The 19,883-nt window shown below is 40.4% G+C and overlaps 1 protein-coding gene and 1 pseudogene across 1 annotated transcript in view; one reads left to right on the top strand and one right to left on the bottom strand.

The window, feature by feature from the left end:
* LOC147688870 (macrophage mannose receptor 1-like) overlaps nt 1-19,883 on the bottom strand; it is a 758,166-nt gene that overhangs the window by 184,572 nt on the left and 553,711 nt on the right. Inside the window, exon 22 of the mRNA XM_086941771.1 lies at nt 4,921-5,090. Within this exon, the coding sequence (XP_086797897.1) occupies nt 4,921-5,090 (170 nt within the window). The remainder of the gene's footprint in view (nt 1-4,920; nt 5,091-19,883) is intronic.
* LOC147688871 (U4 spliceosomal RNA) lies at nt 8,177-8,304 on the top strand (annotated as a pseudogene).

Here is a 19,883-nt window from a genome sequence, read left to right on the forward strand (position 1 = left end):
GTTTTACCGGTTTCCCACCCAAACTATCTCTGCCTAGTTCTTCATAGGATTTTTCTATGATTCTGGCAAGTTAAATTGATTGGTCTGCTATATCTGTTTCTTTCAATTTCTGGCGGATCGCCACAGATGCTGCTTCTCCTTTTATGTTGGATAATAATATAGCTGAGACCTGCTTGAAGTCTTTCAGTAGTTTCATACCCAGAGTTAAAGCAGGTTCTGGACCGTATTCATTTTGAATCTGTCTTAGTACATCTGGTATTACAGCCATGGACGGAACACCATGTGTTTTTGTGTAAATGGAAGCAAAGACTGTGCCCCAAGTGTCACAATCCTCCACATGTGGTGCGATCCCCATTGGAAGGCAGATAGTCAGAATTCTGTGTTTCTCACTGAGGGTTGTATCCGGAAATACTGCCTTTGTTTGAGTTATCTTTTGTGCTAGCCAGAATGGAATTTGTTCCCGTTTTGCGGGTGTTTTACCAAGACATGATTGTATGTTCTGTGGTGTAATTTTGTTTGTGCTTCCCTGATGAGGGGTCAGCTGTGGAATGTTAATAGCTGGTTGGACTGTTGAAGTCCGCATTACATATTGGACTAATTGTCTATGTATTTTAATTAGTACTTTTAGCTGGGCTAAAAGTTCCCGGTCTGACATTTTTTCGATGTCTGGATGTGGTGTGTAGCTGGCTAGAACCGGCCACGTTGCTCCTGGTCTACCTAGTAGACCGAGCCTGGTGATGTGATTATTATGTTTTAGGGCGCCTTTAAACCATAGCAGGTGCTCTTGGTAATTTAGTGGGATTTCAACCTCCTCGAAAGGAGTGTATTCATCCGGAGGTTCCTCTATTTTGTAATAGTGGAATTCATGTGTTACAGCGTTTGCTGCTGGAAAGTTTATCCATGAATAGAATACCTCTGTCTGCCGATATTCATGGGCCTCTACCACGAATATGACTGTACCACCTCGTGATGTCAGTCTGTTTTCTATAAGTTTAAGAGTTATAGTTTTTCTTATGTTGACCGGAATGAGTATAGCATTCGGGTCATTCTGTAGGAGACTCGTGTCTTCCTCTAGGAGTCGAGCTGCTATTCTAGCTGCCTCCCTTTCGTCTTCACTTTCCCCCATTTTACTGGCAGAAAAGTTTTTGTTGCAGATCAAGTTTCAAGGAAACAAAGATTAGGTGCACAATATTTTGGAACACTGTATCCTTCAACGTTGACTAAACCAAAAACTATACATAGGAATCTCTTCCTACTAAGTTCCGGCGGATTTTAACCTCTTACCCACTCCAGACGTCTTTTGGAGTATTTACTGGAAAAAGGGTCTGTGTGAAAAAGCACGACTGAGTTACTCTAACGTCTTGCGTTAGATTTATCGCCTTACCAAACGTTGGGCGCCATGTAGTGTAGTTCCTATATTCCCAATAGGCGTTGCGCATTGGAATAATATATTCAGCAGTGTAGACGTAGGACTGAGGTCGACTAGGTCTCTACTGACTATATTAGACTTAAGGTTTGCCAGCTAGCTCAGAGGTCACTAGAAACTTTCTCGAATAAACGAGAAGGAGTTTAACCTCCCTGGATAGACAAGAAGGGATTAGCTTCTGACAACCATATAACATGACAACTTTGCTCCCTCAGAATAAGAGTGTATCTCTAGAGTCGTGTGAAAACAATAGACAGCTATTTCACTCAGTCAATTGTGCGTACTTAGTTTCACCAGAGTGCAGAGAAAAGAGAGACGGGCGTTTTCAATAAAAGATGTAATTTATTGAGCAGTCTTCTTTCTCATGCAAGAGAAATGAATTGCCATAATTGCAATACTTAATATAAAGTAAAGTGCGTACAGTAAAAGGAGTATTATGAAATAATAATGTAAAAGCTTTGATATGGTTTCTTAGCCATAAGATACTTTAAAATGGATAAAATATATACATACATATATACATTGACTAACGTACTCAACTGGTGCGTCTAAAATATGCCTACCCCGGTGTGCCTGACCTAAGCCTAATACGTGGGAAGGAGTGAGTAAGTAGCAGTTTAAGTTAAGTTGGTTTTGCCAAGAATCTGATTCAAGAATTCTCTTTAAGGGTTCAGTCAGCTCCGTACCTGGGTAATAGAATGCAGGAGGTCTGGTATCTCTCTTTCAGGACTCGATATCCCAGCAGCCCGCAAAGGCGGCTGAGAACACCGGAGCTGGATTTCTCGGCAGGAGAAAAGACAGCGTCTCTCTCAGTGCGTCAAAAGGGAGGGGCAGCCTCCATGGGCTCTCGCACCAGCTGGGCTCTTGGGCAAGTAGATAGCTGCTCGGCTCCAAAACCACCACCGTGTGTTTGCTTAAGGCAACGTTGGTATATTTATACCTGAAAGGTGCCGGGTTTGATGTAAGGTTGGACATAAGACGTCAATAAAAGATGTCACTAAGAACTGACTGTTCCTTTAGTGTTCTCAGGAGTTCAATGACAAATCAAAACAAAAGCAAATGGGGATTTCCCAGGTTGCTGGAGGTTTGGTGTGTCGAAACAGCTCGTTTTGCTCTCTAGGAATCTAAGGAAGTAGCTTTGCCGTGCTTTGGACTGCAAGGGCTATTTACTAAATATGGATCTGATTCTTATGCCATTATAGGGATATTATTGATTATAACCGTACAAGGGCATTAAATAGAAATATCGATTTAGGTTCCTAGATAAAAACACAATAGCTGTAAGTATACAGCATACATCACATTCAGAGTCCTTCAGAAAAATGTACAGTACACACCTGACTTAATCCAGTGTCATGTTTTATCTTTCCACTTCTGCTAATATGCCATACATGTGATGTGCATTAAATACACCATGTACAATTATAACCAATGAAAAGAGAGAAATGGCATGAGGCACATAAAACAAAGCAATGAGAGTTGTTTTGTTACTGATTGCAAAAAAAGCCACATAGTAATCAAAGGTTTGACTGAAGTATGAAGTAAATATGGATATCCAATACGTCAACTCATATTTTCAAATACAAATATTTCTTTTTTAGTGTTGACACAGCTTTTCCTTTGTCCAAAAAATATTGTTTTGAAAAATAACACCTGTCAATTACTGGAGATCAATTCCATACGCATTTACATCAATCTGCAGGTAATTGTTCAGTTATCACTCAGGATAAGCTGCTTTGACGGGGAACATCACATTTCAAGAAGGCTTGCATATTCAACAAATAACCCCATGGAAACTGCTACTTCTTCTGAAAACAATGAACCTCAGTCACTGCAAGGTAAGCACCCATAGCAATTAGAATAATATATCAATTGAATAACTGAAAGATGACTAGACAGAAATACTCCCCTTGCTTGATCTAAAAGGTGACTGACAATGTCTCAAATAAAAATCGGACTGCCTGAACAAAACAAACCAATGGATGGAGAAGCCAGACCAAAAGTACACTCTTTCCTCTTTCTTCAGAAGAGGTCTTTGGCTACTTCAGGGACCAGAAACTGCTGTTTGCTGTTGAACATGATTGCTTACCTTCCCTCGTACTTTACAAAATATACTTTTACAGAAGGATGTAGTTTGTATGTCGCCGTAGACTTCTCAAATTCATATTTATTTGTGTATTAGCTACCGATTGGTTGCCTTAGTATGTTAAATATTATTTTCACTGCTAGTGACATGACATATCTGTGCTATAATTGCAGCTCAGAGTTAAGCAGGATCTCACTTGCCTCTTTCCTTGTTCCTCTTGCCTAGTGTCAGGGTGCGTTTAGCAAGGTATTCCCAGGCCACTGATAGGCCTACAAGTCCACAAGAAAGATACTTAACTGTAACAACATACATGTAAATGCAGATGTGAATAAAGAATGCTCTTCAAATATATGTTACCATATTTGACAATTGTTCATTGTACCAATGTTTTGGAAGAGGGTTTGTGGTAATATAACACTCACAGGTGATGTTTTTGTCCTTTACCCGAACCTATAAAATGTCTAATGAAAGCATCCTATCATAGGTACACCAGTTTCATGTTTAGCCTCACATTCCATATTATACTATAATGAGGTTGAGAGAGTGGTTGGTAATTAGTAGGACTCTCATGTTCCGGGAGCAAACCCATACCACATGTACTCACATTCACATGAACATGCTGTGATAAAAAGATTATGCATTAATCAGAGAATATACAGACACAGGAAATTCCACAACGACACCAAACAGCTTGTGGACGTTTAAAGAATATCACCCAACAACAACCTATTATTGCTTTCTGATCAAAGGGCCTGATTTAGATGATAGCGGAAGGGTCACAAACGTCTGATATCCCATCTGCCATATTACGCATGCCATAGCATATATTCAGGGCCACTGGAATTATGCGATTGTTCAGTGATGTTTGTAACTTTATAAATTTGCCGCATTTGCCACATATTCCATCATCTGCCACATAATCTTCAGATTTTAACCAAAAACATATTTTGCTTCTAGCTCAAAAGAGTCAAAAGTTACTAAAAATGCAGCAACATGTGTTGCTGCACAGTGGAAGGCCATTTTGCAAAGCTAGACTAGTCACCTTTCTATTGCTTATTGCTACATTTGATTGTTAAATTGGTACGAATGAGGCACAGCCAATGCCCATATAGTGTTACCAAGGATAAAAATGACAATATAATGAAGTAACACTATTGTAAATTGTACCACATTATGCTGCACAATTTGGCTTTTGTTGCTGCACAGTTTATGCAACCCTGCCACATAATGTGTCCCTCTCTTGCCACATAATTCCAGTGGACCGAGATACAATGCACTTGTAATAAGGTGAGCGGGACATCCGTCATGTTTTTGACGGAGTAACTACTCCACCAAAGTCTAAATCATGCCCTCAGTGATTAAATCTGCAGGTAAATCAGCAGTACTCCTAATTAATTTCCGTTCTTACTCCAGTAGTTCCGGCAATGGAATACGATCTTCCATTCGGAAAACCCTTCGCCCAGTTTGTGTAATAGACTCCACTTCCGTCAGTCCATAGAAACTTCGTTTCTGCATTGATGTCATTGAAGCCAATCCAGGTGCTAACGTGCATTTCATTTAAATGGTACACAAGGAAATCTAAAAAATTAAGCATACAAAACATGCAATTAAAATTATTTGTCATACAATAAAAACAACAACAAAACAATAGGCATAAAAAGAATAGTAGTATTTAAGAGACTGGTGCTATTACTAAGAACATCAATATTTCATTTCATTTTTACTTTTTTATTGTTTAGCTTATCCAAACATTACAACTCTCAAGAAGACTCACAAAACACGAGTCGACTCTTACATGCATTCTAAAAAGACAGATACCAAAATCAAGAGATTTCTAGTAAGCTAATAACAGGAGCACTTTAGATTTAAAAGTGGCTACTTTGTAACACATTCTATGGCCAGACCTGTAAAACAACTACTCTATATTATTTTCTTCCTCAATAGGTTTAATCAGATACGGTTTACTGGACTCTTTGACCAGTCTATCCTTGTGGCAGCACTTGTATGGGGCCGCCCAAAGCTCACTTTTATTTACTATGTCTATATCATTAGGGTAATCAAAAATATGTCCGTGGCTAATCCTGGGTAAACTGGTTCCTACCTCTGGTAACCTTGGAATGTCCATACCTTTCTCACATTTAAGGCAATCTGCTATAATATCTCTGGTGAGGAAATCCAACTTATTTTTCCATAAAGCTAGCCAAAATAGAGTGGGCACGCTCCAATATAATCTTCAACGTAATATAATTTTAGTTCACTGCGGCACACAAATGGGGCAAAGAGATTGGTACGCCCAAGAGTTTACGGCAGAAATTGTTCTAGGAATATTGGATATTATGGCAATTAGAAATGCCCCAAACCTCTGTGCCATAGTTTGCTACACGCATACACTGAGATAAAAAAAAAATTAAAATAGGTAGAATGGCTACCTCCCTCTTTTGGGGTAATCTAAAGACTGCATTATTAACTTAGAAAACTAGTTCCTGCATCAGGCAGTATGGCCCGTCCACCGACTGTTAGCAGCAAAAACCAGTCCCGGATAAGGAAAAGTGCTTGTGCTTTGTAAACTCTGATTGCCATCAGAGAGGGCCTTTATCATATGCTTTCTTGTTCCAGAGGCCATGATAAAAGATTTTGTGAAATTAGTGTGTAAATCCAAGGAGGCCATGAAATCCATGAAACTCTGTACTAAAATACACACAGCTTTAGGATTGCAGCTTATTAATATGGCATCATCTGTGTATAATAGGTATGGGAGTATAGAGACATTTATTCTTGGGACATCATTAGTAAGGGTTGTTAAAAGGTATGTCAATTATAAATATACAAAATAAAATGTAATGGGGCTAAAACGCACCCCAGCCTTGCCTCTCTAAAAAAACAATATCATTAGAAACTCCAGCATGTGTATTGGTTATAATCCTAGCCTTCATGTCCCTATGTAAATAGGCTAAAAAATCCACTAGTGTCTCATCCATTCCACTTTCTAAAAGGATAGACCACAGCCGAGATCGATTGTCATAGTCGAATGATGAGGTCAAATCCATGAGGGCTGTGAACATTGGGCGATGGTATGTTTCCCAAATAATGAATTTAGATTAAGACACTATTTAATTGTACCCACATACTTTCTAAAACCATAGTAGCGGGTGTGCAGAATGAAATTCTCCTCAGCCCAATTCTTGATCTTGTGGTACAGGACCCCACCCAGGATTTTCAGTATGTTATCTCTCAAAGAAATGGGCTTGTAGCAGACTTGCTGGGAGCAATCACCCTTTTCAAATTCAAATCAACATTTTATGTATTTGATTCAGACCTCAACTGAGGTCAACAAATACAAATTATAAAGTAGTTGTATTTATACTTGTAGAACTGCTTTAAAACTCATTAGAGGAATAGTAAATTAAAGTTGGCGAATAAAAATACATGAGTTTATGACTTAGGTTTATGCGCTTTTAAAACAGCTTTAAAAAACTCTTTAAAAACTTAAACAAGTTATAGCAGACAAATTCATTTGGGGAGACTTACACAATGTAATTAAGTCCTGAGCTAAAATAACATTATATCTGGAATGGATAGGTTTTATAAAACGTCGCCGAGCCTCTATCAAAACTGCTTTTGACAGATTAAAAATATGTGGAAAAGGTCTTGAACTCCACCGTTATGCAAGTCACAAATACCTGGGGGATGTTCAAGGGAGGTCCATCTGAAGGAATAAACTTTTAAAGGTGATCACACTTTTAAAATTTGGTACAATGACAGAAGTTGACCATGTGCTTGGTAACTGGGAACAAACTAGAATATTAAAAACATTAAGCAAGAGTGGGACCCAGATATCTGTTTGTGTTTGATGAGATCTATGAGCACACTGTCAGGTCCCGGGGCTTTATTGCCCATACTCTGATCTATGGCATCCTCCACATCGAACATAGACATCATTACTCCCTTAAAGATGGGCAACTGAGTTATCTCATTATCGTGAGGCGAAGCTGCATATATAGCTGAAAAATATGCAACATCTGAGCCATCGCTTGGAAATCTTTTATGGCTGCCCAAAAAAGTTTTCTATTAGTTTTGCTTGCAGTGCTGGCAGTCAAATCCCATTGTTGGACCAATATGTCATCCTTCCTCAATGAGGTGACCAACTTATATTTTTCCTTAATGCAGTCACAGCTTGCAGGCACCTAGGTTTGGCAGAAAGGGCCTATCGCAACTGACGGTTTGCTACTGAACATTCATGGTGGAACCATCTAGGGCTTGGGGAATTAAGCGGGCAGGTTTCATTATTTGTGCAGTGACTATATCAGGATTGGGTTAGTGCACTGTCAGACAAACCTCAAACAATGCTGGATTCTCCCTGGCCACTTTATGAAGTAATTGGGCAGGATCATCTCCTCACAACACCAGTCGTTAATTGTCCGTGGAAGGTTCCAAATTCCTTCCACAGCACTCAATCTTATACGCGGGCTTCTGGGTCAGTTTAAGTGCCACTTCAATCGTGTTATGATCCCCGTGGTGTGTAGCAACTACTTTTCCATGCAATAAAAAAGCCACTAGATGAGAAGAGATGAAGATATAATCGATTGTGGCAGCTCAACCCCTGCCTCTAAATGTAGGTTGTATTATATAAATATTATTAAAAGTAGCGACGTCCATAACCTTACATCTTTGCGCAGTGGCAGTATCATAGCCAATGAGACCAATCTGAGGCACGATTATTGCTTAGTGTAAACTTTACCATAACCTTACTCAAATTGTAGATTGTCAAATATTCCATCAGTGCTGCATCACTGTTGCAGGTTTCTGGCACTACTGACATTGCCCAAAAAAGAATCCTGGGGGGGGGCAGTTTGGCATTAAAATCGTCTTCCGAACAAATACTAACTGTATTATTAACCAAGTCCTTCAAATTCCTTAAATCAGTAATGTAATCAAAGAAACTAGTGAATTTAATATTTGGTTTTGTATGGAAGTCGTTACTGAAAAAAATAATCAAGTATAGGACCATACCCCTTTTATATCTTATAACCTGAAAGTTATTGTTATGGGATGGTATAGTCTTAATACAACCCCCCGCTGCAATGTTCACCCATACGGCTAGACCAACAGAGGGCTGTCCCATTCTGGGTGATGGTGAAGGAATATTATAACACTCAAATCCATCGAGGTATATATCTCTAGTAGCCCAGGTTTCCAGAAACTTAAAATATCATATTGCCTGATTAACTGCAGTCAATCGGCTAGTACTCTCTTTGATTGTAGACCGGCCATGTTCCAAGTGAGTATTTTCAGGACCTGGTTATAACAAGACACAGCCCCCTCTGTGTCGGTTTGAACATTCATCAGGGGTGCGTGCAACAAGCGTGTAGGTAAAGAATCAGCCCCGGCGACTATTCATGGCATCAGTCAGGCCTGGCATCGAGATCGGATAACACTGCAGATTTGTTCTGATTAGCTAAGAGAGATTGTCCTGGCATAATAGCTCTTAGAGGTGGTTTATATAATTAACCTAGGGGTAATGACCATATTTTGGTGTAGGAAAGAGCAGAGTAATCTTGTCCACAGAGGTTCTGCGGAAGCTTATTACGAAACAATCTCCTTCAATGTTTTTAGCTGAACCTCCAACCCACCCCTTTCTCCTAAAAATGATTATCTCATTCATATTCAAAATATTAAACTGTTTGTTCTTAGATAACTAGTCAACACATTTGTTGTACAGCTCTCCCCAGGACTAGTTCTGCTGTGACTTAAATGGGGGCACTCACTTATGCCAGCACCAGGACATAAGGGAAGGCAGCTGGAGGTAAGCTCAGCACATCCGTATTGATTCTGAGGCTGGTACCCTTTGAGGGGTAGTGAGTAAACCTTTTACACTTCCCAGGAAATTATTGGGGATGATAAAATATAGAGTTAGGTATAGTTTCTGCGTTGGCGGGAGCAAAAGGGCCATCATCAGCTAGATTGTGCTAGCAATCATTACTTATAAGGTTATGTGCTACCATTGCATTTCGAGGGTTGTCGATCAATCAATTGCGTACATCTATTAGATGGATGTACAGTTGAAAGACTATCTGGCAAACACTGATCCCCATTAACTAGACTGTTTGGGGCTGAAACACTTGTCAAATGATTGCCCCCTCCCGTCTGACATCGTTATTGGCAGCCATTACCCGTTTACAGAGCCTGTCCATAAGAGTCTCTGGGTGATCCAGGTGACCCAACAGAGGATTGAGTTTATTGTCTATTAAATCACCAACCCAGGAGCATAGGATATCAATAGAGACTGCCCTATGTCAAGTGACTCAGGTGTAGCTTCAGTATGGGCGTAAGAGGATCGAGTAGCATTGCTATTCAAGGGTTTGGCTATGGGCTGTGGGCTAAGTGATGGCTGGATCCATGAGATTAAATCACTTTGTGGTGCACCAGAGCGTGGGGGCTGCTTCCTTTTAGTGAAAATTAGCTTTCCTGATGGCCTTTTTTGTTTTGCTGCCACAGTTACAAGGGGCAGCCGTGGTGGGTTGATTCATGAGAGGACTGCAGCCATGGCTTTCAATATCACCAATAGGGGGCACAGGATGAGGATCAGTCATGGTATGCAAGGAATCACCATCATCTAACACAGAAACACTACCGGGACCTGCCTGTGTCGCCTCACATCCCAAAGATAATCTACGCGCCCTCAGTTTGATTTCATTCGTTACAACATTAACCACCCTCTCCAGCATTCTGACAATGGTGACAGGAGGGCGCATGACTCTGGGGCCTATTTGTTTCCCCATAGTAAATCGTTTTGCGGATAGGAGTTCTCACCTTATGTTGTTGCTGCCTCGGCTGTAAGAGGGGGCCCAGCCCACCCTTGTCTGGCCGCGGACAGGTGCAGACAGGCCCACTCTTGGCCCCATCTGCACCAGGGCGCATCCCACGTAGCAGCAACATCTTGCAGTGCAATATGTTGGTGTCAGCCGCTTTTACCGCAGGTACTTGTGGGGCTTTGAGTCCTACCCCCCCTCACGGGGTCTGCGGTCCAACCCACACAAAGGGACCTCCTTCTGATTTAAATAGAGCTCTGCCGGGCTTGAGATGCAGGCGTCAGCGGCTTTTGCAGGAGGACACCTGGGGCCTGGGTACTCCCCCTCCCACCAGGTCTATGGTCTCCATATAGTAATATACCCATAAGTTGAATGTGAACTTGTTATTGGCTTAAAATTATTCCTCATAGTTATTACATTCAGATTTATGACATTTGAAAGGCACTGTCACTCATTCAAAGCACAGATGTGAAGGTTTAATTCAAACCCATCCTATTCACGTAATAGCATTACTGTAACAAGGCATACATATGTCAGGTTGTAGTTTATTTTGTTATTTAATTAGAAGAGTGTGAATTGCAGGGCGGCAATATTTTTTTTCCATAAAACTTCAAGTGTAATGTCCTGGTCCAAGTGAAAGTTGCAGAAACTAAACAGAGCTCATCAAGACAGTTACGTTCTGTTCGTGCAGAGTGGCTTGTGATCCTTAAAAGTGGTGGGCCACAACACTTGCCCAGAATTGCAGCAATCATGGGAAGCGACTCAGCCTGACCTCTTTTAGGAAAAATTCAGAAAATGTTTCCCTTGAAAACATTTGAAAAATGGGGTGAAAAAGTGCAATTTAAAGCACAATATTCACATAAAACTAGCAGAGGTCATAGACTATGAAAGGTCACTTCTTAAATATTCAAGTTCTTTTATGGTGAGCAAAGCCATTAAAGCCTCACTCCGTCCTATGAAAATGTGCTGTGGGTGCCCAGTATGTCAACAAGTACTTGTATTGTGACAAACTCAGCATTTTGTCATAAGTGTCCCTCCCCATATCATATGGGTTCCCTCTTAAGCCAAATATTATGTACAATATGCAAGTGTCACTATTTTGCCATTAGTGCTATCGATATACCATGGGTGAACGCTACGTCAAAAATTACCTCTTAGAGTCCGCATTTTGTCATGGTTGCCCCTCCACCTTATCACATGGGCTCTTCCATCATATCAAGAATTACCTCCAAATGTGCCAGTGCTAGCATTTGGCCATGGGCTGCCCCATGCCAAGAATTACCAACAATAGGCAAGTGCCAGGATCTTTGTTTGAGTGCCCCATATGCCAAGTGTTACCTATAGGATTCCGGTGCCAGTATTTTCTCCCAGGTGACTGTCATGCAGTCATGCTAAACATTTCCTCCAGTATGCCAGAAACAGCATTTAGCCTTTGGTGCTTCTATAAATCAAGAATTACATTCAGCATGCCAGGGCAAATAGCAGATTGACAGTCATAAGGTAACATTCTCACTCTCACTCATTACATTCACTTACACTCATTTTTACCGGGTCACTCTAACTCATTTATCCTCACTTAATTGTACTCACTCTCTTGCACTCACTCCTACTCTCACTCATTCATCCTCACTCTCTCGTATTCTCACTTACTCATATTTTCTCACTCACTTATACTAACATCTGCTGTCACTCTTTAACATTCATTTTCACTTATTCTCAGTCACTGTCTAACTTATTCCCATTAATAGACAGTCAAACTTTCTTTCTTTTAATTTCTCTCTCACTCACACCCATTCTTAATTTTACTCACTCATTCCCAATTATTCTCACTGTGACTCATTCATTCTTACTCACAGTTACACTTACTGTCACTCACTCTCGCTAATACACACTCTCATCATGCTCACTCAATTTCACTTGCAACCTTTCTTCCACTCACAAACTGTAACTCGCTCATACTCACTTACTGACACACTCACTCTCAGTCATTCTCGCTCACAAACTGTAGCTCATTCACTTTCACACACACAGATGATTATACATTCAGAGGCACTCAAACTTAGATTTGTGCTCTTTTACAGAAGCACACTCTCATCTGCACACCTGCATTCAACATACATTTAAGATAGTTTCATTTTACTTAGCTTCAACAAAAGGTCCCATTCCAGGTATTAGTGCTCTATTTTGTTATGTCACTAGTAATAAATAATTATTTACTATTAGTAAAATAAAAGAAAGTGGCTTAAAACAAGGAAGAGGCAGGCCCGTTGCCAATAGCGGCTAGCTAACCCTGCAATCTTGGTACCTACTTTGCCACCACTAAGGATATGGGTCACAAGGGGCAAGTCAGAGCTCACAGCAGGTCCCACATAAGACTATTCAAATGGTGCTACTTAAGACTTGTAAGGAAGGAAGATGCAGACTCCACAACACGATATTCCCCCCTTTTAATGCATCAAATGTCATTACATTAGCTGTCAACAGACTGGTATGAGTCGTTTCAAATGTATACTGAACAGTACAAAGAGGTGGTGGAAATACCAAGTGATGAACTATACAAAATCCATGCATAGTAGAGGTGAAACATACAGACAGAACAAAAGGTGTATATTTACAAGTAGGAGGAGAGGCAAACAGATGGTCTTGTACAGGAAGACATATGAACTGGGGAGCTCACACAAAAAGAAGAGGGCCAGGTACATGCTCAAGCACTGATAGAAAGCAGACATAGGGACACGTGTACTCTCCTAGGAACAGGGACTGTTGCCTGTTCATATACTGAAACTCTGATTCAAGCATATGTTTATGACTGATTGAAAGGCTGACGTTGCTGTCTGGACTTTCATTCATGATTGGTAACTGGTTGGTTGATTAATTAAGATGCTTATAAGCTTAAAGAATGGGTTTAATATGATTTGTTCATAAGGTCAGTAAGGTGCTATCTACACAACTGAAGCATGTAGTAGTATTATGAAAAAATATATTTTGTTCACTGAGGTGGATACCATTTCTTCAATATTGACAAACATGACTGAATTAATTGGTTGGAGGATATTTGACAGCAGGAAATGCTATGTGGTGTAATGAAACTTGAGGGGACCCCTGCAAGGTACATGAAGGCTCCCCCCTCTGGATTTAATCAGGCTCGCAGGTAAGGTGGAGGTTGCCCCCCTCCACCCCACACCTCGGGCGCTGAGGGGGCCTATGTTACTCCACTGAATGCTATTTCATCCTAAATAAATTAATATGTGTATTGGGTACCTAGAGACCAAACCATAGATGTAATAACTGTTACTGAATAGCAAACAAATATATATCTTTTATTTTTTAATGGATCTGTACTATTTAAAGATACATATTAATGTCTCTCAGCAGCAATTCTACATATATTTTTTTCTGCACTGTATTTGTGGCCATTTTTTGTGAAGGTTCATGATGGCCAATATGTGGTAGCTACTGTCCCCAATCTGCCTTTGTATATGTACATTCATATAAAAAATACTGAGGTATTTTCATAAAACTTTTAATAGTACTACTCATGTAACACAAAACCTCATGTAACACAAAACAGTATTTGCAAACCTACTTGCGGAGACCTATGCTTCTCCTATGTTTTCTACCTCTACACACGTAAGTATACATTTTAGTGGAAAATGTGGGTGGAATCTAGAGGTGTGGCTGGAAAATAGAGAATAATTAGTCATACAGGGGAGGTTTTAAGGAGTAATTAAGGAGGCTCTTAGTACAGCTAAAGAGGGATTTACAGATGAAAAAACACCTATCCACCAAAGAATAAGCCCATTGCTTTTCACAAACTATATTTCTAAAGTACAACCAAAAAGTCCCAAAACAGTTTTAAATGGACTCCATTTTAGCTTTGTAATAACTCCAACTCCAAACATGGCAACTCCAGGTACTTCAATACACTCCCATAGAAAACCTTGTTACTATGTATATATATATCTTTGGCTTAATGTTAGACATTTGTATATAATTAATGATTATAATATTATATCATTTGAAAACAAACTTAGTTGCAATTCAAAAATATTAACTGTTATATTTTAATGAAAAAATATAAACAATATAAATTACTTATGTACATAAGCTTCCTTCATTTGTAAAACATATGAAATAAAAAGAATAATCTTACAGTATGTGGGGATTTTCAAAACTATTCTTTAACAAACAGATCTTATTAATGAAGTAAAATGATAAATTAAAGATTCAATAGAATTTTAAGTTAGTCCTGTAACATTTAGTTTTATTAGTCCTAGATTTGACATAAACCTGAAAAAGTATTTTACATTATTATTTTATATAAGATATTTTAGATATTTTCAAAAGGGAATACAACTTTTACATGTTCCCCAATCATTCCCAAAGGAAGGCTTCCACCTCTGTGGCTATGGTCTCTGCGTTATTAGTAATAACTTTGCACTAGTGAATCCTGTTGTCAGAGGCTTCACCCCCTGAATTGCTGGGGTGAAGATATGTAAGTCTACACTTTCGAATAACTTTACATTTCGAAATAGTGACTAGCAAAACAGGTTAAAGGTACAAAAGAATTGTAGCAATAGATCTGCATGTGAGTAAATTTACACATGTAAATGTACTTTGTGAATAGGGCCCACTCAATTTTAAAGTGCAATAATGAGAAATGTTTTTGATAACTCTCAATCATACCTTTGAGTCCAAAAGGCTTTATAATTTGATTAAAGCGGTAACGTTCTTTCATCTACTAAAATATTTGTCAACACATTTTGAATGCAAAAATAAATGGCTCCTCTGGGAGCACTTTTTGTGTAGAAGAACCCTGAGGTACAAGTGCATTCCTGTAAACAGGGGGATGGGAATGCACAGTTACAGAAAGAGAGACAGGTCACTTATCCAATCTGAGAATGACTTGCACAGTCCTGAACTCACCTCAGAAATCTAATACTCAAGGACCTCAGCTAGCAGGAGATCAAAAGTAACTGGTATCATATTTTCAAAATGGGATCTCCACTCAAAAGAGACCATGGCCGCACATGTCCAGGCTCAGGTTGCCAAGATGGGAATGGCGCCGATGTTCTCCCAGCCAGAGAGTCTTTGTGCCCTAAAATCTGTGGAGATCTTGCCCCCAGAAAATACTGGCACAAATTAACCACTGGCTAACGTGTAGCTAGGCAGATACAGCACTAGAACGGCAAACAACAAATATCCACTATTATAACTGTGATTGATAGTAAATACTTCTCCATATCAAAAGGTACAACAACTCAGTAAAAGGTTTCTGCATTTGGCCTCACTGTAGTTTATGTTCAAAGCATATGCTGCGGTCTATTTTGCTCTCATAGCTGCATGCTTGGAAAGGGCTTCTGGGGCACTATGCACATTTATTATAAAGGATCTCTCTCAAGGGAACTGACCATTCATAGTGTGTGGCTCTATGCTCCTCAGGAAATGAGTCAGGAAGTTATGTAGAGGTAACTTAGAAAACTATTGGCGCTCTAGGATGAGCATTCACCAAAGTGCACACAGTCCATTTGATGATATGGGACTCAAGCAAGCACACATTTGAAGTCTCTCTGGTGGCTGTAAAATAGAGGAGTGTGCCTCAGGATCAGAGGAGGCATAATATTGTCTTTTATCATCAGTGATACAGGCAGCCACAGTCCTCAGATACAGTGGTATACTGCAACTCACATTAGCCCAAAATTGGTGGTGAGGTGAGGTGGTGTAGTTTGTGATGTCTGTGGTCAGGTGGACAGCAATGTAGGAGCTGCAAAGTGATTGTCAAAAAAGTCATAGTCTACAAGGGTCACAAAGTCATGATCTGCGCTCAAAGAAAAGTCTTGTTTTCAGAAGACAGAAAATTATCTCCAGCAAACTGCACAGCAAAAGGCATCTACTCTAGAAGTACTATTCTCTCACAAGCTGGGGATGGTGAATTGAATTGGAGGAGGATAAACATGGTTGCAATGTAAGTTGAGAGATGAGGCAATCAGGGTATCTGACCCTTTGCCCTTAACAGTTCTAAAAATACCAAACCTTGATTTGAGTCTCCTTTTTCCTACATCACAGAACTCCTGGGTCAAGATGCACATTGGAGATTCATGCAGAACGGAGAGTATGGACTGATTCTGATAAGGGACTGGTTCTCCACTTGGTTGAGGAAATTTAGCTTGTGGATTTTCCTCTATATTCATGTAATATTTCCCCAGGAAACTAAACCACCCCATAAGAGAGCTTGAAGAGTTTAATAGTCTGTTGTAGCATTCAGAAAATAACAAACACTGATGTGCAATGGAGCCATTTAATAAAGGTGCAAGCAAGGACAATGCTAATATATTAGGAGATGAGGTTAATATTTGTGACATCCACGATGGGTAAATTAATAAACAAAATGTGTTTGTGGTGCAATGACCAACAAAGCAGAGCATATAAGAAAAAGGAAAAAATTAACTGACAACTTATATAGAAGTTTGAAAAAAACTTGTAGTATTACTACCAGATTTATCTCATTATATCATAGTATTGCTACGTGACCAGGGGCCCAAATTAAGAGTGAGTAATTAGTGTGGTCAAAATGGATTTAACCCTTTCCATGCTCATGACGAGCTCAGCTCGTCATGAGGCACAGTGGAGCTGTGCTGATGACGAGCTGAGCTCGTCATGAAATGAGGTAAATCTGAATTCTTCAGCACCGGAGGGGAAAATGTGCAGCAGCGATGTGGTTAAAGAAGTCATGAGTTTGTGTGCATACCAAACATCACCATGTCTATGGTGTGAGCTCCAAGTGGATGAACTGTGCCAAGAGCTGGTTACGCGATAGGAAAAAACAGTGGGTTCTAACATGAGCACACTCTGGGAAAACACGGTGCAAAAGGTAGCTACACCATGATTAGTAGTGATGGTCATTCTTTTCAATGGCTTTGAAACAACATGCACAAGGGCTAGGTAATCTTGAGATCTGAGAACAAATGTAAGACTAAACTTCAATGCATCATAGTGGAATGTCATACTTTTGGGGCATACGATTTCTGAGAGGCAGTAAATTGAGGGGACAAGTGGATCAGAGGTCATATAACAGGACAGTGATCTTTGTATTGTCTATGCTACTGAACCTACCATTCCCAAAAATTTGGAGGATGTGAACAGAATTAATGGAACATTGCAGTCCGAGGTCAAGATGTGAACCAAAACTATTTAAGTTATTTTACCATTAAAAACATTGTAGGTGAAAGTACTGCGTATGGGTCTGCAAACAGGGTAGTTTCATAATAAATCTAATTTGTACATAGGACATTTTTAACCTGTACAGTGAAAGGGGGTGGGAGAGTATCAATATTTACTGCTTCTTTACTTTCATTTCTTTATGTCTGCTGCTTTTCAGCTGAATGCGGGATATTAACTCCTGAAAGAAGAATGCAATGCTTCACCAACTACCATTAGATAAGATAATGAGCTTGAGGAAAACATTGTAAGAGTTTCAGTCAGAGGGCTCCAGAAACTCTGGTACTCTGAGAACATATGCATGGAGTGTGTGGTTTTTCTTTTGACCAACAGGATTTGAGCATTGCAGGATTCGGCTCTAATTAAACATGAGGTTTATTGAGAGCTGAATCCAACAATGCCTACAAGCAACATGGTTGTGCAAAAGAGTATGATACAAACTCTTAGAAATAAGTGATACAGATAGTAGTAGTCATTGCAAACCCTGTTTAGGAGTCAGCCCTTCATGAGGTATCTGGCTATGGATGGGAAGCATTTCAAACTATTCCATAAGAAGGTATGGAACAGTGAGTGCGCGAGATAATCTGAGGTTTTTTGACAAAGTAGTCCGTAAAATTAAGGCTTTTGATGACAACTTGTCAATGAAGTAGTAAATGAGTTCCGTTCTTAAATTAAAAGCAAGCTATCAAGAAAACAAATGAGCACAGTGTCTTACAACACATCAATCAATCAATCAATCATTGTATTTATAAAGCGCGCTACTCACCTGCTGGGGGGGGGGGGTGCTGTTACTGCTCGAAGAGCCAGGTCTTGAGTTGCTTCCTGAAGGAGAGATGGTCCCGGGTCAGCCGCAGGTGGGAAGGGAGGGTGTTCCATGTCTTGGCCGCCAGGTAGGAGAAGGATCTTCCTCCGGTGGTGGTTCTGCGAATCCGAGGGACGATGGCGAGGGCGAGGCTGGCGGATTGGCGCTGGCGGGTGGGTGTGTAAAACGTAATGCGGTTGTTGAGGTATTTGGGGCCCATGTCGTGGAGAGCCTTGTGTGCATGGGTGAGGAGCCTGAACGTGATCCTCTTGCTGACGGGGAGCCAGTGCAGGTCTCTCAGGTGGGCGGAGACGTGGCCGTGACGAGGGATGTCCAGGATGAGTCGTGCAGAGGCGTTTTGTATGTGCTGCAATCTTTTCTGTATTTTGGCTGTGGTTCCTGCGTAGAGGGCGTTCCCGTAGTCCAGTCAGCTGGTGACGAGGGCCTGGGTGACCGTCTTTCTGGTTTCAGTGGGGATCCACCGGAAGATCTTTCGGAGCATGCGCAGGGTGTTGAAACAGGATGATGAGACGGTGTTGACTTGCTTGGTCATCATGAGGGAGGAGTCCAGGATGAAGCCCAGGTTGTGAATGTGGTTTGTGGGCTTGGCGGCGGTGCCGAGTGCGGGGGGCCACCAGGAGTTGTCCCAGGCGGAGGGCGATGAATTGAGGATGAGGACTTCCGTCTTGTCTGAGTTCAGTTTCAGATGGCTGAGCCATATTTACATAAGGGCCCAATTTCCAAAAGGCCTCCACACTTGTGGTGGCAGCCCCACAATTGTCGTGGGACCTTCGTTCTGCAGTTAATCATTGTGGAACCCCAGCACGAGTATGGGTCCCCCACCACGACTGCGGGCTCTCCGCCATGAGTGCGGAGGACCTTTGTGAATCGGACCCTACATTTCAAGTTAGTAGCCCTAGTGAAAAAACATACGGGAGTCTTGCAAAAATGAACTACCGCTTAAAACTCCATAGGAGAGATGTAAAAAAGTATAGTAATAATAGAGTCCATTAATTAAAAAGAAAAATGTTTTAATTTAGGAAGCTAAATGTACAATGAAGAGTGTAATGCCTAACATTAAACTGACACACATTTGAGATGTGCTGATTCCTTATAGGCATTCATAACAATCTGTGCAGGCAATGGCAGGCTATAAAGCAAACTTTCTTTAACTAGACATAAATTTAATATTGCTGAAATGTGCACAGCCTGATTGAGAAGCTTGACCTTAAAAATTAGTTGCCTAGAAATGGTGTCATAACTGCTGAATATTCCAGTTTAACAAATGCATACCTTTAAAAGCAACATTTTATTCTTGAATGTCATGAACTTCGTAATTTCTTGTGTTTTATATAACATTTGAATAGAACCACTTGTGCTTTTTAAACAATACTTTTTGATTGGTATTAGGAAGAAGGCATTACCTAATAGTGATTTTGCCTTTTAGCTAGTAGTTTATTATTCTCACAGTGAAACAAGTTGAGTTGTAGAAAGTCAATTGGTGTTTAAGGCAGATGGGAACCAAACCTGATGTGTCCGGAA

This window comes from Lissotriton vulgaris, chromosome 10 (genome assembly GCF_964263255.1).
Source record: "Lissotriton vulgaris chromosome 10, aLisVul1.2, whole genome shotgun sequence".
Lineage (NCBI taxonomy): Eukaryota > Metazoa > Chordata > Amphibia > Caudata > Salamandridae > Lissotriton > Lissotriton vulgaris.